Source organism: Oncorhynchus tshawytscha, linkage group LG03, assembly GCF_018296145.1.
Source record: "Oncorhynchus tshawytscha isolate Ot180627B linkage group LG03, Otsh_v2.0, whole genome shotgun sequence".
In the NCBI taxonomy this organism is placed as follows: domain Eukaryota; kingdom Metazoa; phylum Chordata; class Actinopteri; order Salmoniformes; family Salmonidae; genus Oncorhynchus; species Oncorhynchus tshawytscha.
Genome location: NC_056431.1, coordinates 22,739,116 through 22,754,149, shown reverse-complemented (window position 1 = coordinate 22,754,149; position 15,034 = coordinate 22,739,116). Strand labels below are relative to the sequence as shown.

At 43.6% G+C, this 15,034-nt stretch overlaps 1 protein-coding gene across 1 annotated transcript in view; it reads right to left on the bottom strand.

Moving 5' to 3' along the window:
• Positions 1-15,034, bottom strand: part of LOC112246138 (sodium/hydrogen exchanger 1) — a 49,466-nt gene that overhangs the window by 8,013 nt on the left and 26,419 nt on the right. Inside the window, exons 3-10 of the mRNA XM_024414409.2 lie at positions 12,520-12,770; positions 8,120-8,337; positions 7,196-7,398; positions 4,935-5,024; positions 2,917-2,987; positions 1,989-2,165; positions 1,536-1,659; positions 869-970 (exon numbers count right to left, since the gene is read on the bottom strand). Of these exons, the coding sequence (XP_024270177.1) occupies positions 869-970; positions 1,536-1,659; positions 1,989-2,165; positions 2,917-2,987; positions 4,935-5,024; positions 7,196-7,398; positions 8,120-8,337; positions 12,520-12,770 (1,236 nt within the window). The remainder of the gene's footprint in view (positions 1-868; positions 971-1,535; positions 1,660-1,988; positions 2,166-2,916; positions 2,988-4,934; positions 5,025-7,195; positions 7,399-8,119; positions 8,338-12,519; positions 12,771-15,034) is intronic.

The following is a 15,034-nucleotide window of genomic DNA, read 5'->3' as shown; positions in this document are numbered from 1 at the left end:
AAACACTAGATAGGCCAATATCATAAAACCCAACCAAAACACATCTTGAATACAAAAGTGCTATTAAAGTTTGACAGGTCAGTAAATTGTGTTTAACCGGTCTGTTGGGATCAGCGTTTTCCTCCACTCTACAGTGTCCTTTTAAAAAGTTATAATCAATTCAAATGTTACTTCATTTCCAAAATTAACTATTCTGCTAGGATCCGCATAGTCCTCAGTCTAGTGTCCTCAGTCTACAGTGTCCTCGGCCCACAGTGTCCTTTTTAATCAAACAGTTCTATTTAATCAAGATGTTGCTTCCATTTTCATTACATAATTAGAGACGGATTAAATGCAAGTTGGCCTTCGGCCACAAAGCTGCATAAATTAATCAGGATCTGATTGTGTCAGGCAAATTCATTGAGTGGGGGGGGCAATTTATGGAACACTGACTAAATCCATAATAGTTAGGCTAAATTAATGCGATTGTTTAAAAAAAAGTTTACAACTGAGTAATGAGAGAACTTTGTGTCTGGTTGTCTGTTGAAGTTCTGTCTATGTCTGGGGGAGGCTTAGCATGGCTTCCAAAACTGATTTTGCTACATTTTGTTGTTTCATCCAGTAGAATAACTGTTTTGACCAAATCCAAAAGAGCAGAGTTTGGCCATGTGGGCTTCCATCCTTAATCCACCCTCTTTCAGAAAATAGGCTGTTTGTTATTTTGGGGAGGATCCCTTGTATCTGTCTATTTATGTTTTGTTTGCCCTTGAGGCGATAAATATAGTTCTATTGAACTGAATTAGTGGAATTCCAGACTAAGTGAGCACAACAATGGTGAACACAGTGTTCAATCTGGTTTAACCAGGCCAGGAGAGTCTGCTAGTCTTACCTTCTTCTCTAGCTCGATCATCCTCTGCTTCTTCAGGAGGAAGTCGTTCCATCCATCCTCGAAAGGATCAGCCACGAGAGTGTGTCGGTTGTAGGAGCGCAGCTGGAGGGAGAGACGACACACACAACACACACTATGGGACAGGAATGCTATAGAGCTAGGATCACACAATAATAATAATAATAATAATACACTTTTCAGGCACCAGAGTGGATCTGTTGTAGGAGCGCATCTGGGAGGAAGGAGAGACTAAACACATTCATTCAACTCGCACCACGGGACAGGGAGGTCTAAGCTAGGACCACACAGCAACAATGCACACTTGTATTCATGATGATGCAGGCTTATGTCTACTTTAGTACTATAATCTTAAGAGATTTAACGTTTGACAATACTAATGAGGAAATGTCAAACAAAGCAATGTAAAATGTATGCAAGCATGACTGAGACGCTATGGATAAAAGCATCTGCTAAATGGCATAATTATAATATGTAAAACTGTCTTCTCTCTTCACAAACAGAGTGAGCATCTGAATTCCTACATTAGTAGCTGAGAGCAAACCCCAAATCGAGAACAAACAGATCTGAGATCAGCTTTGCAGTTGCCCTCCTAATGTCACCCCTCAGATTAGCGGAGGGGGAAATCTGATCCTATATCAGCGCTCACCCTCTGGCGGGTCTTCTGCAGGTTACTCCTGAGGATCTTCCTGATCTCCTCCTCACGGCCCTTGGTGAACTGAGGCAGGGCCCGCTCTGCTACAGCGGGCGGCAGCTTCTTGGGCTGGATGTTCCTGGGAGAGAGGAAGGAGAAAAACAAGAGACATGTTGACTGTGGCTCTACGGATAACTATGGTTGATTTTGGCCATTACCAAGCATTACCAAGCACTTAGAAATTACTTCCTGTAACACCCACGAGAAAGATTTCAGGCACTTTCTCCCATACCAGTTATTTACAGGAAGTAATTGCTAGTTCAGCCTCTTGACCTTCAGACCTCTCTGGCACTCGACACACACACGGGCTTACGAGGATATAGGCTAACGCAACAATGTGGAAATTGGCTATCAAGTGTAGAGCTGGTGAGCTAAAAGGAGCTGGAGGGGGAAAGAGGGAGCACTCACTGCATGGAGACCTGCGAGGGCATGGCGGAGGGCAGCTTGACGCCCCCGCCGCTCTCCACCAGCTCGATGGCCTGCTTGAACTCCATCTTGTGGTAGAAGGCGATGAGCTGCGGCTCCTTGTAGCGTTCGCCCGCTATCAGGCACTTCTTTATGTACTTCTTGTTGAAGCGGTTTAGCCTGCGGGGAGAGAGGGAGATCGGGAGAGACAAGAAAACAAGTCAACCTTGGAGCCTTTTTATCCCATTGCCTCCATTTCTTGCCCCTCTATATTACACAGCCATTACCAGCCTCATTAAACCCTTATAAAGGTTAATTGATGAAAAGCTCTTGAATATGAGTAGAGCACACACACACACACACACACAACATTGGAGACAGTGCTGTCACTGGCAGGAACACACATTGTGAAAACAGACCGCTGTAGGATGAGCCCAGTGTTTTCATCATAATGCTCTAAATCCATGGAGGGACTCTACACTAGAGATCGATCCAGTTATCGCAAAGCTCTAAAGTCTGTCTGGGAACTGGATCTGAAGGTGAAATATGACAACTCTCGGGTGATACAAAAAAATAAATACAAAAAAATAAAAAAACGGCTTACAGAGCTGTCTGAACAAATCTTACACGTGGTTCTCTTTCATTGAAGGACAACCATCGGTTCTGAAAGATAATCCACTTAAGGTGCTACTGCCAACGCCTGGTGGATCGCAGCTTCACCGCCACGTTGCGGAGTTAGCCTTGGGATCTTTGTTAAAGTCAAACAGAAGGCAATAGACCACAAACAGAGATGACTGGACTGTGTAATAGAAAGTTGTCATGGTTAAGGATCTTCAACCTAAGAGGTAATCAAATGTTTTTTAATACAGTGAAAAATATAAATACAGCGCTCGTCACCGCGACCTTTTAAGTCCATCCTTTTGCTACGTACTTGTCTTTCCAGTGATGATGGCCGTAGTGTCCACAGATGTCCTCAATGCCAGTCAGCAGATGGTCCAGGAACTAGAAGGGGAGAAAACAACGTTTACGTCCAAATATTGTATCTACGCTAACCAACAAGAGAAGCAGATATTTGAAATGCTTTTTAAAAAGGTGAAGTGAAAAGTGTAACCAAGCCTAATCCGTTACTACTTTTTGTGTTTCTATTACATGTAAATACTATATTTTCCACATCACACAGGCCACCATTTTGTCATTTTTGGATTATCCCTTAAGTAGCCTTTTCCCCAAGGAGATTCTGTTGCATTGCAACAGGAATTGGCCACAATCTGGCCAATAGAGAGAGCATTAGCCCTAGATGATGTCCATCACACTCACAGATTAAAGCAGAGAAATAGGCACTGACAGAGGACGTTCAGTCGGTGGTCAGTTTTGTTCCTGTATTTTGATTATGGCCACCGCTGTGACAGTTCTGCACAGGGACAGTTTGACATGCAGAGTTGCTATGGGAACACGCAGTTTGGTCGTGCCACTGAATTTATTTCAATTCGCATCGAAAATCGACATGCATAGCAATATTTTCGGGCAGCGAAGGGACTTTCCTGACAGTCGTTTCTGCATTAGTTCTTCTTGTGAGAAACTTCACAATTTCTCACAATAGATGGTAATATTATAATGAAAGCCTCAGGCAAGGTGACACACAGTGCGTCAGGGTCAGCCCCTGGTGCCAACTAGGCAAGAGATAAGACTTTCTAAAGTAAAACAACTGCAACCTCAAATATCCATTCATCAAAACAACCTACTGAGCAATTTGTGAGAAGACAAACACAATAGTTCTGACATTAAAGCCCTGAGGGACTCCACCGGGCTCTTAAGACACCCTCATCCACTCCCGGTGCACTCCAGGAGTCCTAGAACCGCTCTGTTTATTTTCATCACTGCCATTTACATTGGAGAAGAAGCTATAAGCGGCTAACCAGGGCATCTAGCCTAGAGCGCCGGTGACTCATCGCTCCTCTGTGCACCAGAGAACCAACAGAGCCCCGTAGAGAGACACTGTGTGTGTGTGTGTACAGTACGTGCTGTTATTCTGTGGCTATTATTAGCAACAGGAGCTGCCGAGTGACGGTGTGCCGTGCTGCTCAGAGGTCACTCCAGGGCAGAGCGAGAATGATCAGTAGCATCAGAGGAAGCTCGGCCTACGCAGGGGGATTTCACTTGCCAATCTGGCACCCATGGTGGATGAGTCAGTGGAGACAGTGGAGAATGAGAGGATGGTCCATTGGGAGCCACGGAGCAATGCAGGACGTTTAATTAGTCGGAGTTAAGAGGAAGCAGGGGAATGCTGCGTTCCATTATTAAAACCACCCAGCAAGGCAATGTCAGCAAGACAAAATACATTAGAAGATCATTCCATTAATGGCAGACAGGGGGGGAAGTGCAGAGAAATATTTTGCACTCAACATTTATTTATTTTATTTTACCTTTATTTAACTAGGCAAGTCAGTTAAGAACAAATTCTTATTTTCAATGATGGCCTAGGAACAGTGGGTTAACTGCCTGTTCAGGGGCAGAACGACAGATTTGTACATGTAATGACAGTACTGTAATCTGGACAGATACTTAATTTCAAAGTCAAATGGACATCCCTCAGATTGAAATAACCAAATCATTCATTTAACCACAGCCATTAATGCAATAGCCCATTTTACAGGGCAAGCTGGTTAGACAATTACAGTGAACAACACCATCCTTGCAGTGCAGCTTCAGTTTCTTGCTCTTGTACTGAAAATGTCATAACCTGACCAGGGCCCGTGGGCCTGTATTTATAAAGTGTCTCAGAGTAGCAGTGCAGATATAGGATCAGTTTTGCCATGTGGATCCTAAAATATCAGCACTCTTACTATATCCTAGGAGGAAATGAACTTGTCTGATGGGTGGTCCGGCTAGAGGAGCGGTTAGAGAAGGAGAGGCCAGGATGTGAGGGGGTTGACAGGGTTTAAAGGTCACCTGGGTGTGGATCTCCTCATTGATGGAGCGCTTGGCCTCCTGCTTCTTCTTCACGGCCAACAGGTCCACCAGGGGTTTGATAGTCATGCCCTGCGAGGGTGAGGAGGAGGAGAGAAAGAGAGAAGGGAGAGGTTACTAAGGTAACATTTGTGATCCTGAAGCACAAATGATCAAATGTCCATCTTTAAAATCTACGCGACACCAGTGACCCAAGAGAAGCCTGTAATGTCCATTTCAACACCTTCCATTCGTGTGCATGGTGTTTACTCTGTCCCTTTCCTCAAAGTCACTGCACAGAGAAGCACTGGCTGAGGGGCGACTTTCATGTTGTTTATTTCCACAGCTACTGTATTCTGTATCCATTTTGTGTATTTAGACAGTCAAGCAACATTTGCATTTAAATGAAGTTATGCGCAGGCGGTTGGTGGTTTGTGCATAAGGCCGTTCCATCCACGACTGAGGCATGCTGGGAAAAGGATTTCTCAGTGCTGGTTACAATACCATTTGGCATACTGGTTCTATCAATCTCTTTCATCCTGTTCCACTGTGTGTGTCCGTGTGTGTGTCTGTGTGTGTGTCCGTGTGTGTAGGCTTTAGCGTATCATTCTCTCTCTCATAAGGAGATTAAGTATATCTGGTTAACTATTATACCCTAAGTGGATGACAACAGACTCTGGCCCTTAAATAATACCCCTGCCAGCACGCACGCACACACCCAATCCATCCCAGACTGCCAGCGCTGAGTGAAAAATGAAGAAGTCATTTACTGAAGACATTTGTTTCACAAAAGGCTTATAGAAGGCTTTATTTTAGTAGCTGCCATTTTGGGGATATTCTGCCAGATGACGAGTGTCCTACTGCTTCAGCATGCATCAACAGCTTCACTGTAAGATGAGTTTGCTCTGCAGGACTGGGGAATATCTGACGCGCAGAGCTTCAAACGGACTACGTGTGTGTGTGTGTGTGTGTGTGTGTGTGTGTGTGTGTGTGTTTCAAAGTAGTAGCTCCAGTGACCTTTTGTCACACTAGCATACAGTAGCAATGGGTACCAACAAACCATGAAAATCTTTGAACACTTTAGGCCTTAAAATATACTAGGGACAAGAGAGCAACAGCACAATGTAGCAGCAAAGCAACCCATTTTGACCCAAAAGCACTCTGTAATATAGTCAACTTCCTATTAGGGCTGGGTGATATATATCGTGTGACGATAGAAAAACATCTGTCGTTTAATATTATGCTCTATCGTTTATTTCGTTGTGTCGGAAATCACACTCTTCACGGCAATATTTTTCATCAATTGGACGTCACTTTGCGTGTGGAAGGAAATTTGCAACACAAAAAAATGTGGAGGGGAGTGAACGTGACACAGAGCACGGAGTTCGTACCTAAGAGAGGGGCTACTTCGGTCACATGGACGTGGTTTGGGTATGAAAAGTCTGGTACGGAATAGAAAACTGTCCCCTGCAAAATATGCCGCAGGCCGGTCCCGACGACAGGCTCAAACACCACTAACCTCTAACCACCTGCGTAAGAATCATGTGAAACAGTGCGGAGAGAGTCTACCGATGAGACCCAGAAAAGTACAGTCAAGTGCTCAAACAAACCCCCGACTCAGACATTGCAAGAGGCTTTTGCCCGCGGCACACCATATGGTAAAGAACCACGAAGATGGAAGGAGATAACAGCTGCCGTTACAACTTACATCTGCAAAGACACGGCCCCAATATACACGGTTGAGAAACGGGGGTACCGTGAGTTGGTGCTAACGCTCGACCCAGGGTACCAAATACCTTTTATTTGTGGAGTATAATTCAAAATGTAATACGAAATAGGCCTTTAGATGTGGTCATTGTATATAAACTATTTATTCATCAAAATGTATTAAAAAAATGTGCTATATCGTCATATTATCGTTATGGGTATTTGAAATTACCTATATCAGGATATGAGATTTTGGCCAGATCGCCGAGCCCTACTTCCTATATTTAGTGTTCACTCAGTGACACATTTTATCTGATAGTCTTTAACTTGCCATAATTTAAAGAGTGCCTTCGATTTCATTATAAATCTGAAGACATAAGCAGAATTCGAGGGTTGCTAGCCAGGTACCAGCTCTTTTTGTGCCGTCTTGCCAACTCCTATGGTCATTGGCGTGGCAACCATGGCCGGCATGACAACTGTGGTCATTGGCGTGACAAGGTGCTTAGACAGCACAAATCAGATCAGGGACAAGGCTAAAGGACTGGCCCAGTACCCACCTGTACAAACACGGTGAAGAAGATTTCGGTGATGATGGCGGTGAGGAACATGGTCCTCATGGGGAAGAGGTCCTTGTCTAGCAGGTAGCCCAGGGAGAAGGCAATGGCCCCTCGCAGGCCACCGTAGGCCACAATGAACTGGTCCTTGGTGGTCAGCTTGACGATGCGGAACTTGTTGATGATAAAGGTAAGGCCCACCACGCCTTAGAGAGAGAAGGAGAGGGGGAGGGAGAGAGCAGAAGCGAGTCAACCTTCAAGGCCTTTTATCTGACTGACTCCATGTTTGCTCCCTCCTTACACACAGACAATACCAGCCTCATTAGAACCTAAGAAAGGTTAAGGATTCCCTTTCCAAATTGATCAAAAGCTTCTGAGAAAGAGGAGTAGAGCCCACACACTACATTGGAAACATTGGAACACACATTGTGAAACTAGCATATTATAGGAATCAGAAAACTATAGGATGTTTGGTGAGAATAGAGAATGGTCAATGGGGATATAGTGCAATGTCAAGTCACCAGGTTTCAAACTAGGCTAAAGTCAGATGAAGGTCTGCTTTGGGTCTATCTATAACTGCAGAAATGACATAATACTTGAAGAAATATTTACGCTTCCTTTTTTTAGGGACGTGTATCTGACAAGTTTTGAAACCTGGGCTTCCTCGATGTGAGGACTAAGCAGAGGTTGGTCTCATTACCTAACAAATGTAGTGACTGGTATTTCAGTCTGGCTCCAAGAATTACTTGCCCGTGTCAAATTGAGGATGTTAAAAATCTGTATCGCATCCTCTACTGAAACAACTTAATCAAATTATAACTAACTATGAGAAAGTTGGGCCGGTCACGTCATTTCTCTCACTATCTTTTGGAATCTGATGTAGAGACTGGTACAGTACAGTGAAGAAGGTGTCCGTGTCCGACTCACCAATGACACGTGACACCAGACAAAGGATGACGGTGACTGAGACAAAGGTCCAGTTCCAGGCGTGCGGCCCGGCCACCGTGGCCACGCCCAGGAAGATGAAGATGAGGGTCTCGCTCACGCTGCTCCACATCTTCAGGAAGTACTTGACAGTGGTGTGGGACTTGTGGGATATGTTGGCCTCCACGTAGGGTCGCATCACAGCGCCGCATGCAATCAGCCTGGGGGAAGAGAGAGAGAGGATGATTATAAATTTGTTCTCTGAGAAAGAAACCTTTTCTCGTTTTCCATCATTTAATGTCTATTCTGAATTGTAGCATCTTAGAATGAAAACTCCAGACACAAGTACATTTTAGTATTTAATTGGAACTTAAACTATTAATTTACTGGCTGCACCTGGCGTAAGCTACCCGAGGTTCCCTGAGCCAGGAAATATGGCAGATATTTAAAGGGCTACGGATATCAGGAAGCAAACTCTATATAGTAACATGCGCATTTTGCTACACCTGCTATAAGACGTGCTTAAGTGTCTACGTGACCAATACATTTTGATTGGATTTGATATTGATGCAATATAGTGATGGGGGGGGATCGTTACAGTTAGACGTCGCAATATTATTTCTGGATGATATTACATCGATATTTGACTCCGAGTATCGATTTTTGCTACTGTAGGTAGCGTTAGATGGCGCTAGTCAGTTGTACTTGCACCAAATAGTGGGCCAACATGTTTTTAAAAAACTTTTATGTCCCTGATGTGTTCAAAACTAGTTGTTTTCTCATGCCCTCACTTGTCTCTCTGCAGCCGACGTATAGTGAGCAATATGTTTGGGAACATCCAATTGCCGTACCGGAAAGCAATACATATAGAATCGTGAGAATCGCAAGACATATCCTATCAATACGTGATTATGTTTACATCTCTTGCCTTGGTATAGGTTCAGATTATATAGGCTGTCGTCGCACTGCTATCGCACAGCACTGTAGCCTACACATACTGTCAAATAGGTGACCGGTCTATTTACTTTCGAGCATTCTTGGCTATTGAATGAGCAGTTGGTAAATGGTAGTCTACTATTTGTTGTGTGGCGGGAATAAACCAGATGTCAGAAAAGGAGAGACATGTCCTGCCATAGGATTATGACTTAGACCTATATGACAAATGTAAAAGAAATAGGTTAAGACTACACAATGCTATTTGATCGCCTTAGCAACGGCAAAGGAATCCGTTTTATCATTAGGCCTACATTTTACCGATTTCTACGAGCCTACCAGTAAAATAATTCCTGTGCATCAAACACTTCCCTTTCCTCCAAACGATAAAACTACATTTGCTTGCAGTACAATTAATCAACCACGAGAAGTTGTGCATAAGTAATGTCTGAGCTGTACGTGGAGAAACATACACTTTCCCTTCAACCTTTGTGGGACAACTGAGCACGAAATGTGTCTTTTTTGTGCGCACACACTTTTGGTAAATGAGGCCCCATGTTACTACATGAATCCAACTACCTACATTGTAAATATAGGCTATAGTCTCGTACTTCATTGACATGGCATAGAAAGTAGTCACATCAATTAAATTGGTTAAAAAAACCAATACAGTATAGATCAGTATTTACATGCTAAGAGAGCAAGTATTTCACGTATAGTAGAACCATTGCAACAAGGATACACAGTTTCCAAAACAAACTGATGTAAGAGCTTATGAACCAAGGGCTCCATTTCCTCAGCTTGTTCCACGAGTTTGTTCCACGTGTGAACCAATGACTCAGTGTGATTGGACATACGGAACCAGAGTTAAGATGTCCACATCCACTCCCCTGTATAGCATTGCAACCACTTCTCTATTCCTCATGTCTAGCGTGAGGCAACCCTCCTCAGTGACTAAGGGCAGCTAGCTACAGTGCCTTGCGAAAGTATTCGGCCCCCTTGAACTTTGCGACCTTTTGCCACATTTCAGGCTTCAAACAAAGATATAAAACTGTATTTTTTTGTGAAGAATCAACAACAAGTGGGACACAATCATGAAGTGGAACGACATTTATTGGATATTTCAAACTTTTTTAACAAATCAAAAACTGAAAAATTGGGCGTGCAAAATTATTCAGCCCCTTTACTTTCAGTGCAGCAAACCCTCTCCAGAAGTTCAGTGAGGACCTCTGAATGATCCAATGTTGACCTAAATGACTAATGATGATAAATACAATCCACCTGTGTGTAATCAAGTCTCCGTATAAATGCACCTGCACTGTGATAGTCTCAGAGGTCCGTTAAAAGCGCAGAGAGCATCATGAAGAACAAGGAACACACCAGACAGGTCCGAGATACTGTTGTGAAGAAGTTTAAAGCCGGATTTGGATACAAAAAGATTTCCCAAGCTTTAAACATCCCAAGGAGCACTGTGCAAGCGATAATATTGAAATGGAAGGAGTATCAGACCACTGCAAATCTACCAAGACCTGGCCGTCCCTCTAAACATTCAGCTCATACAAGGAGAAGACTGATCAGAGATGCAGCCAAGAGGCCCATGATCACTCTGGATGAACTGCAGAGATCTACAGCTGAGGTGGGAGACTCTGTCCATAGGACAACAATCAGTCGTATATTGCACAAATCTGGCCTTTATGGAAGAGTGGCAAGAAAAAGCCATTTCTTAAAGATATCCATAAAAGTGTTGTTTAAAGTTTGCCACAAGCCACCTGGGAGACACACCAAACATGTGGAAGAAGGTGCTCTGGTCAGATGAAACCAAAATTGAACTTTTTGGCAACAATGCAAAACGTTATGTTTGGCGTAAAAGCAACACAGCTCATCATCCTGAACACACCACATCCCCACTGTCAAACATGGTGGTGGCAGCATCATGGTTTGGGCCTGCTTTTCTTCAGCAGGGACAGGGAAGATGGTTAAAATTGATGGGAAGATGGATGGAGCCAAATACAGGACCATTCTGGAAGAAAACCTGATGGAGTCTGCAAAAGACCTGAGACTGGGACGGAGATTTGTCTTCCAACAAGACAATGATCCAAAACATAAAGCAAAATCTACAATGGAATGGTTCAAAAATAAACATATCCAGGTGTTAGAATGGCCAAGTCAAAGTCCAGACCTGAATCCAATCGAGAATCTGTGGAAAGAACTGAAAACTGCTGTTCACAAATGCTCTCCATCCAACCTCACTGAGCTCGAGCTGTTTTGCAAGGAGGAATGGGAAAAAATTTCAGTCTCTCGATGTGCAAAACTGATAAAGACATACCCCAAGCGACTTACAGCTGTAATCGCAGCAAAAGGTGGCGCTACAAAGTATTACCTTAAGGGGGCTGAATAATTTTGCACGCCCAATATTTCAGTTTTTGATTTGTTAAAAAAAGTTTGAAATATCCAATAAATGTCGTTCCACTTCATGATTGTGTCCCACTTGTTGTTGATTCTTCACAAAAAAATACAGTTTTATATCTTTGTGTTTGAAGCCTGAAATGTCGCAAAGTTCAAGGGGGCCGAATACTTTCGCAAGGCACTGTACCTCATTCCCTTACACAACACACTGCAGCTGTCCATCATTCCGCTCAATTTCACTCCGGGGGGGCGAGATCTCATATACAAGCACTGGACAAAAAGCACCATATACTAATCCAAATCCTATTTAGGATGGAAGGCACGGACAGAGTGCCAACAGGCCTGGGAACAGACTGTCCTACAGTCCTACCATCGCTCCTGTAAAACCCGCCGACAGGTAACTCAATTCATCAGCAGCACCGATGTTTATGATCCATATTCCATACCTCACCACCTTTTAGGAGACGAAAGCGGAAGAGAGGAGAGGAAGGGAGATGAGAATGATATGTATCACAGGAGGTGTTCGGGCCAGAGGCGTGACAGGGGGCTGTAAATTGAGCGTTGTGTATCCCTGCTCTGGGCTGCACATCCATGTCGTGACAGGCCAACGGAAGTGAGTTACTGATGTTTTGATAGAATTCGCATAGACGTCCTTGGCTGGGACAGACCCGGTACCATTTGATTTATTTGACCATTTAGTCAGGAATATTGCTAAGAAGCTAATTCAGTGTACACTTTATAAGTGAGATCTTTTTCCAAGGAAACGTAGAAGATAATGCAGGAATTAAACATGGTCATACTTTTCCGTTAGCTAAACACAGAATCAATGGTGTTGCTGGACCAGCCGGACAGGTTCAAAAGGTCATGTATCACAGACACTCTGTCAATGCATTATAAACACTAAACCAGCCTAAGCAGAACTCTCATAAAAACCTTTTTTATTCTAAACAATATCTATGATTCATGACAGAGAAACTCATAAAACCTTGGCCACTAGAAAGATTGTGTGTATGTGTGCGTGTGTCTGTCTGTGAGCGTGTGTGTGCCCCACACTCCCTACTTACGCCATAATTCCAGACAGGTGGAACATCTCGGCCGAGAGGTAGGCCATGTAGCTGTAAACGAACACGAAGAGGGGCTCGATGACGCGGGTGTGCGAGGTGAACCGGGAGGTGAAGGCCGCCAGGATACCGTAGATGGCGCCCACGGCGATGCCGCCCAGCGACACAATCAGGAAGCAGATGACCCCAAGGATCACGTCCGTTGGCGTTACCTCACCAGCACCAGAGTACTCCTCAAACAGGTGGTATAAGACCTGGAGTAGAGAAAGAGAGTGAGTGAGTGAGTGAGTGAGTGAGTGAGTGAGTGAGTGAGTGAGTGAGTGAGTGAGTGAGTGAGTGAGTGAGTGAGTGAGACCTTCGAGACATGGCTCAAGTGTACAGAGAATAACAGAGCCCACGCCCGAGTGCTCCTCAAACAGGCAGTATAAGACCTACAGAGAATGGAGGGGGGTTTGAAAATAAACAACTGGTTTGGATTCCGTTGGTAAAAGCATGGTGCTAGCACGCCAGGGTCATGGGTTTGATACCCGCTGGGGCCCCAATAAAATGCATACACTCCCTGTACTGTGGATAAAAGTGTCTACTGAGTGGCATAAAAACCAGTGATATTATCTGGCCTAACGTGTCGGTATAATCACTGCAGAAAAGATAAATAAATGTTCCCAATCTCTCGTGGACAGATGCACTTAACAGAAATGGTATCATAGCAACAGACTGGGATGCGACAACTAACAAGGAACTTTATTCGGGGGGCCCTGATTTGTCTTCACTGATCATTTGGACAAATCACAATTTCACAGGTGGTTGCATTTTTTTTTTGGGGGGGCATATGGCACATAGACTTGCCCAAAACCTGCAGAGAGAGGGGGTGGAGCAACTGCCCTACTTCCACTCTTCCATGATCTTTTCCAACACATCTGCCCTCAGAACTTAAGCATATGATGCAAAAAGGTGAGGTTTTAGTTCTGGGTTTCCGAGAAGAATGTTTTTACAACATGTTGTCCTGGTATTGCAAACAACCTGAAGATAGCAGAACAATTCTGCACACGGGTGCCTGTCTGCCCCACAATATTAAAATGGTTCAGCTGAACTATCGTTCATTTAAGTCTCATGACTCCAAGGCTATTTTAAGTGAACTGGTCCTATCAAAACAGTCAGTGTGTGGGGACAGTATAATCACTAAATATAGCAACAGGAACCACTGTGCCTCACAATATATTCAGAATATATGCCACACTTAACCAAAGCTACTTACAGAACAGTAGTGTATTTTTAGTAGGCCTATGTGATGCCTGCTTCATGCAAGGACGCAAACAGTAAAAGAAAAGATATATTTTCAATGACCAACCCATAAGAGAGAGATGGTCCATCTCTAAACTGTTACAGCAGAGGAAAGAGAAGGAAGTCATGAGAGAAAACATTGGAAATAGATTTGGCCCACTAAACTGGGTCAGCTTTCACACAAAAGGTCACAAAAATCACCAAAAACCTAACCAATCAATCACTGGTGAGGAGCTAAATATGTTAGCTAGAAGGTATGAATTCAATATCTAGTGACAGAAGTATGGTGGGATTTGCCTAAAAAGACTAGGACCAATTCAAAATCAGGCTAATTTGGTAGTAGGCTATTCTGATTTCTTGTGGCAGTCCAAACCAATATCCTGTCCACAGAAAGAAGAACACGATCAACTAACTGAGTCCTCTTCATATGGAGGATGAATGTAGCCTACTTCTGAAAATATAGTTTGGTTTTATTATATTGTACTGCATGGCATAGTGCTGTACAGTATTGTACTGCATGGCATAGTGCTGTACAGTATTGTACTGCATGGCATAGTGCTGTATAGTATTGTACTGCATGGCATAGTGCTGTATAGTATTGTACTGCATGGCATAGTGCTGTATAGTATTGTACTGCATGGCATAGTGCTGTATAGTATTGTACTGCATGTTTGCATAGCATAGTGCATGTATAGTATTGTGCTGTACTGCTGCATGGCATAGTGCTGTATAGTATTGTACTGCATGGCATAGTGCTGTACAGTATTGTACTGCATGGCATAGTGCTGTATAGTATTGTACTGCATGGCATAGTGCTGTACAGTATTGTACTGCATGGCATAGTGCTGTACAGTTTGTACTGCATGGCATAGTGCTGTATTGTACTGTGCATGCTGTATAGTATTGTACTGCATGGCATAGTGCTGTATATATTGGCATAGTGCTGCATGGCATAGTATAGTATTGTACTGCATAGCGCTGTATAGTATTGTACTGCATGGCATAGTGCTGTATAGTATTGTACTGCATGGCATAGTGCTGTATAGTATTGTACTGCATGGCATAGTGCTGTATAGTATTGTACTGCATATAGCTGCTGTATAGTATTGTACTGCATGGCATAGTGCTGTATAGTATTGTACTGCATAGCGCTGTATAGTATTGTACTGCATGGCATAGTGCTGTATATAGTATTGTACTGCATGGCATAGTGCATGTATAGTATTGTACTGCATGG